General features: G+C 43.7%; 1 protein-coding gene across 1 annotated transcript in view; it reads right to left on the minus strand.

Annotated features, from left to right (window-relative positions):
* Positions 1–4,450, minus strand: part of EAH_00000380 (coatomer protein complex subunit beta, putative) — a gene marked incomplete at both ends in the record, with an annotated part of 9,247 nt that extends 4,797 nt beyond the window's left edge. The window contains 10 exons of the mRNA XM_013397899.1: positions 562–677; positions 1,064–1,176; positions 1,426–1,532; positions 2,106–2,194; positions 2,410–2,566; positions 2,820–3,083; positions 3,444–3,525; positions 3,713–3,859; positions 4,029–4,156; positions 4,445–4,450. Coding sequence (XP_013253353.1) covers positions 562–677; positions 1,064–1,176; positions 1,426–1,532; positions 2,106–2,194; positions 2,410–2,566; positions 2,820–3,083; positions 3,444–3,525; positions 3,713–3,859; positions 4,029–4,156; positions 4,445–4,450 — 1,209 coding nt within the window. The remainder of the gene's footprint in view (positions 1–561; positions 678–1,063; positions 1,177–1,425; positions 1,533–2,105; positions 2,195–2,409; positions 2,567–2,819; positions 3,084–3,443; positions 3,526–3,712; positions 3,860–4,028; positions 4,157–4,444) is intronic.
* Between the last annotated feature and the right edge of the window lie 550 nt (positions 4,451–5,000).

The following is a 5,000-nucleotide window of genomic DNA, read 5'->3' on the forward strand; positions in this document are numbered from 1 at the left end:
ATATATATATATATATTCATTCATATATAAATGTATTAACTTAATACCCATAAAGAGCTACATATACTCTCCTCAGTCTGCAATGATAAAGCAATGCCTTTATATGCACATATGTATATATATATATATATATATATGCATATATATACAGTAATATTATATTATTGTATTAGAGACAAGTATATATATATATACATATACATAAATATATATATATACATATATATATATATATATATATATTTACACAATTAAATAATTGGCTTAATTAATTTGATATAATTAAATCAAATAAATACACCTCAATTAATTTAACCAATTTAATTTAATTTAATTAATTTAATTAAATTTAATTTGTTTTAATATAATTTAATTAATTCAAAGGCAACTACAATCCCCTCTTCTTCTTCCACGACTTGTGCATTTAATAGATAGATAAATCTAATCTAGCTAATTTAATTTAACCAATTTAATTTAATTTAATTAATTTAATTTAATTAATTTAATTAATTAAATTTAATTAAATTAATTAATTAATTAATTAATTAATTAATTAATTACTTGATGGACTAATTCAAAAGCAATAGGTATCCCATCTTCTTCTTCAAGGGCCTGAGCAGTGTTCGCCGCCATAACTGCAAATTTGTCGTGACGCAGAATATATAAATTGCTGCTTCCTATAAACAAAAACAAATTAAAAGAAAAGAATTTAATTAAATACTTAATTCATTTAAAAAATATATAGACAAAGATATACATATATATATATATATATATATGTTATATATATGTTTGTATTTATAGCTGTACTTCGATTTGCACTTCTATCTATATTATATTTATATTTATATTAATATAATTAATAGATTTGTTATATTTATATCTGTATTCATGTATGTTGCTGTATACAATATATACATGTACACATACTATATATATATATACAGCAGCAACAGGAGCAGCAGTAACAGCAGCAGCAGCAGGGGCAGCACCAGAGCAGCTACTACCCGACTAGGGACCATAGAAGCATAGGGTTTAGGGTTTAGGGTTTAGGGTTTAGGACCAGTGGTTTGGGGCCCAGGCCCTGTTACAGCGTCTTTCGTGATGAGAGCGACAAGAAGGCCGTCTGCAGACCAGTACACCGCAGTGGGAAGCGCCTCGATGCGGCGAATTAGCCTGCACACAAACCCTAAACCCTAAACCCTAAACCCTTAACCCTAAACCCTAAACCCTTAACCCTAAAACCCTAAACCCTAAACCGTAAAAATGAAATCCTAAACCGTAAAGCCTTAGCCCTAAACCCTCAAACGTAAAACCTAATCCTTAAACTCTTAACCCTAAACCCTAAACACTGAAGTGTAAACACTAGGAACAAGGCTGCCGTGAAGCGAAGGGTTTAGGGTTTAGGGTTTAGGGTTTTCTAACCTGTAACTATTCCAGTCATAGAAGCAAATGGCGTCTTCGCTACGAACCCCCAGCAGAAAACCTCCAAATATCTCCTCAACAGCAAACGGAGGCGTGAAGTTGTAAGCCTGCGCCGCCAAACCCTAAACCCTAAACCCTAAACCCTAAACCCTAAACCCTAAATATCCTAAACCCTAAATATCCTAAACCCTGAAGCTCGATCGAACCCGCGAGCGTAGGCGTGAAGCCTGAGGCTCAAGGTAATATGAAGAGGTGCCACAGCTATCTGCACGGATCCAGGCAAATGAGGGTTTAGGGTTTAGGGTTTAGGGTTTGCGTCTCTCGCCTCCTCGAAGTTGCAGTAAATTTTAATTCTGTTTTCCTTCTCTAGCACTGCGTAGTGGTTCTCTTGAGACCAAACTAAATCATCTCCAGCCCCAAACGCTTTGCTGCGCAGGGCCTGCATGTAAAACGCATGCACAAGGATGCAGCAGCAGCCTAGGGTTTAGGGTTTAGGGTTTACGGCTTAAGTTTAGCCGTTCAGCCCCTACTCCTTAAACACTCCCTCGACAACTCACCCCTCTCCAACAGCAGCAGCAGCAACAGCATCAGCAACAACAGCAGCAGCAGCAGCAACAGCATCAGCAACAACAGCAGCAGCAACAGCATCAGCAACAGCAGCAGCAGCAGCGAGAGCCTACTTGCGCAGTGTATATGACATATTCTCCGTCGCCTACAACAGCGATGAATCTCCCGTTGGGATGGTGCGATATACTTTGGGGGAAAATGTCTAAACCACAAACCCTAAACCCTAAACCCTAAACCCTAAACCCTAAACCCTAAACCCCAAACCCTAAACCCTGAACCCTGAACGGTAGAGCCTGAGGGGTGCGGCAGAGTGATGAGGGTTTGCGAGGTGAAGAGGAGGTGCGTTTGCTTGGAATGGATGTTCTAGGGTTTAGGGTCTAGGGTTTAGGGTTTCGGGTGTATGCGCACCTGAAGTACCGATCTCTTTCGAAGGGCACTGCACCTTCTCTCCATCTGCTGCTGCTGCAGCAGCAGCAGCATCAATTTGTTTTAAATTAAACTGCAGCAGCTCAAACCCTCGTGCAGCGACAACCTTGCCGGTATGCGCAGACACCACAGGGCCGTCCTTTCCCATCTGCGCAGCAACAAGCAGCAGCAAACGCAAACAAACCATCTGCTGCTGCTGCTGCTGCTGCTGTTGCTGTTGCTGTTGCTGTTCTTGCCGCTGCTTCTGCTGCTGCTAATGATGATGGTGCTTCTGCTTCTGCTGCTATTGTATGCAATGCTGGCGGTGCTGCTATCCCTGTGCCCCTCCTGCTGCTGCTGTTGCTGCTGCTGCTGCTGTGCTGCTGCTGCTGCTGCTGCTGGTGTTTGGGGTGTATATGGACCTTCATAACAAGAGTGCCGGAGTCGGTTGCAATAGCGAGTACGAGGCAGCCTGTGTCTCTTTCTGCTGCAGCATTTGCTGCCTTAGCAGCAAAACCCCACACTCTTTGAAGCCCTAAAGATAAACAATCTTCTTGCTTAAACGTGTTCAGTCTCCACACACATAAACAGCCGTCTTCGCCTCCGGAGACCAACACAGGAAATGTATGCAAACCACTGCTTGGAAACAGCACTGCGCATACGTTCGCTGTATGCCCATTCAGCACCTGAACAACAAACCCTAAACCCTAAACCCTAAACCCTAAACCCTAAACCCTTAAAGCTGAGCATTAATGGTATGGGATATATGCAAAATATATGCGATACGAAACTCGAACAAAAAAAGGAAAGGGAATGCAACAGAGACGTCGATGCCACGAGAACAAACCCTAAACCCTAAACCCTAAACCCTAAACCCTAGAAAGAGACTCAGGAGAAACCTCTCACGAACAACTTCTGAAGTGTTTGAATGCGTTAGGGTTTAGAGGAAGGGTTTTGTCTGTGCAAACCGCCAGCAACGGCGAACAGCAGTTTAGCGACTCCACCGCAAAACCTAGGGTTTAGGGTTTAGGGTTTAGGGTTTGCACCTGAATGCACTGCTTCGTCTGGTAGTCCCATACGCGAACCGTAGCATCATCAGCGCCGGAGACCAAGTAAGGCCGTTCCCCCCTTCAGCAACAAACCCTAAACCCTAAACCCTAAACCTTAAGCCCCAGTCCCTAAACCCTAAACCCTAAACCCTCCGCTGTACTTGGCCTCGAGACTGCAGTGGGGGTGCCGGAAAAGAGTAGCAGCTCATTCTGTCTGAAAAATTTCAAAGTTAAGAAGGGTTTAGGGTTTAGGGTTTAGGGTTTACGAGTTTGAGTAGGCGATGGCGTTGACGCCCCTCTCGTGGCCCAACAGGGTGAAGTGGGGACTGGAGACGATCCCAGTCGATCCCGATCCCGATCCCACTGCCTTCGATCCCGGGCCGACGGATCCGATACCCCACACTTTGATGGACCTGCAACAAACCCCACACCCCAAACCCTAAACCCTAAACCCTAAACCCTAAACCCTTGTAGAAACCGGGCGGCTACACCGCTCCTTCTCTCGCGCTTCGCCTTCGCCTGCGCAGTGTCCCTCTGTGCCGCTTAGGGTTTAGGGTTTAGGGTTTAGGGTTTGTAGCTGACCTATCTAGCGAACAAGAAGCAAAGATAGAGGGGTCTCTAGGGCTCCAAACCGCTTGCATAACGTAGTGAGAATGACCCTCAAATGTACATAGACGAGCCCAGCCATCATCAAGATCCCACAGCTTTATCTGCACTCAAACCCTAAACCCTAAACCCTAAACCCTAAACCCTCAAATGTACAAACACGAGCGCAGCCATCATCGATAGCTTTATCTCCATTGCAACCCTAAACCCTAAACCCTAAACCCTTGACCCTGGACCCTAGACCCTAGACCCTAGACCCTAGACCCTAAACCCCAAACCCTAAACCCTAAACCCTAAACCCTAAACCCTGAACCCGAAACCCTGAACCCGAAACCCTAAACCCTAGACCCTAAACCCTAAACCCTAGAGCTTAGTGTATAAGTAAATCTGACCGTCATATCATCGCTGCTTGAGATTGCGAGTGGCTTGTTGGGGTGTACAGAGAGACTTCGGATATAATCTTTATGTGCGTCTTGAATAGCGAAGATCTTTTTATTAGTGTTGATTGAGAAGCAGTAAATGCAGCAGTCATCGCCAGCACAAGCTACCCATTCTTTTAATGAAATAAAGCATACAGTTCTAAGAGGCAATGATGAAGCTTCAATGTCTACACATACTTCTAGAGAATTATAATTACACAGCTTCAAGCATCCGTCATATAATGCAGATGCTACTAAAGGTAATTCGGGGTGTACAGACACCGCCTTTACTCGGTCAGAACGAGCAAAAAATTGACGAGTAAAACGCCCACACAAACCCATCTTCAAACTGCTGCTGCTGCTGTTGCTGCTGCTGATGTTGCTGCTGTTGCTGCTGCTGATAATGATGCTGCTGATGATGATGATGGTGCTGCTGCTTATGATGATGATATTCTTGCTGCTATACTCCTGCTGCTAATGCTAATTCTGCTGCGGATGCAGTTGTCGTATTCCTGCTGCTGCTGCTGCT

The sequence above is a fragment of the Eimeria acervulina genome, genomic scaffold, assembly GCF_000499425.1.
Source record: "Eimeria acervulina Houghton genomic scaffold, Eah_scaff1, whole genome shotgun sequence".
NCBI classification, from domain to species: Eukaryota; Apicomplexa; class Conoidasida; order Eucoccidiorida; family Eimeriidae; genus Eimeria; species Eimeria acervulina.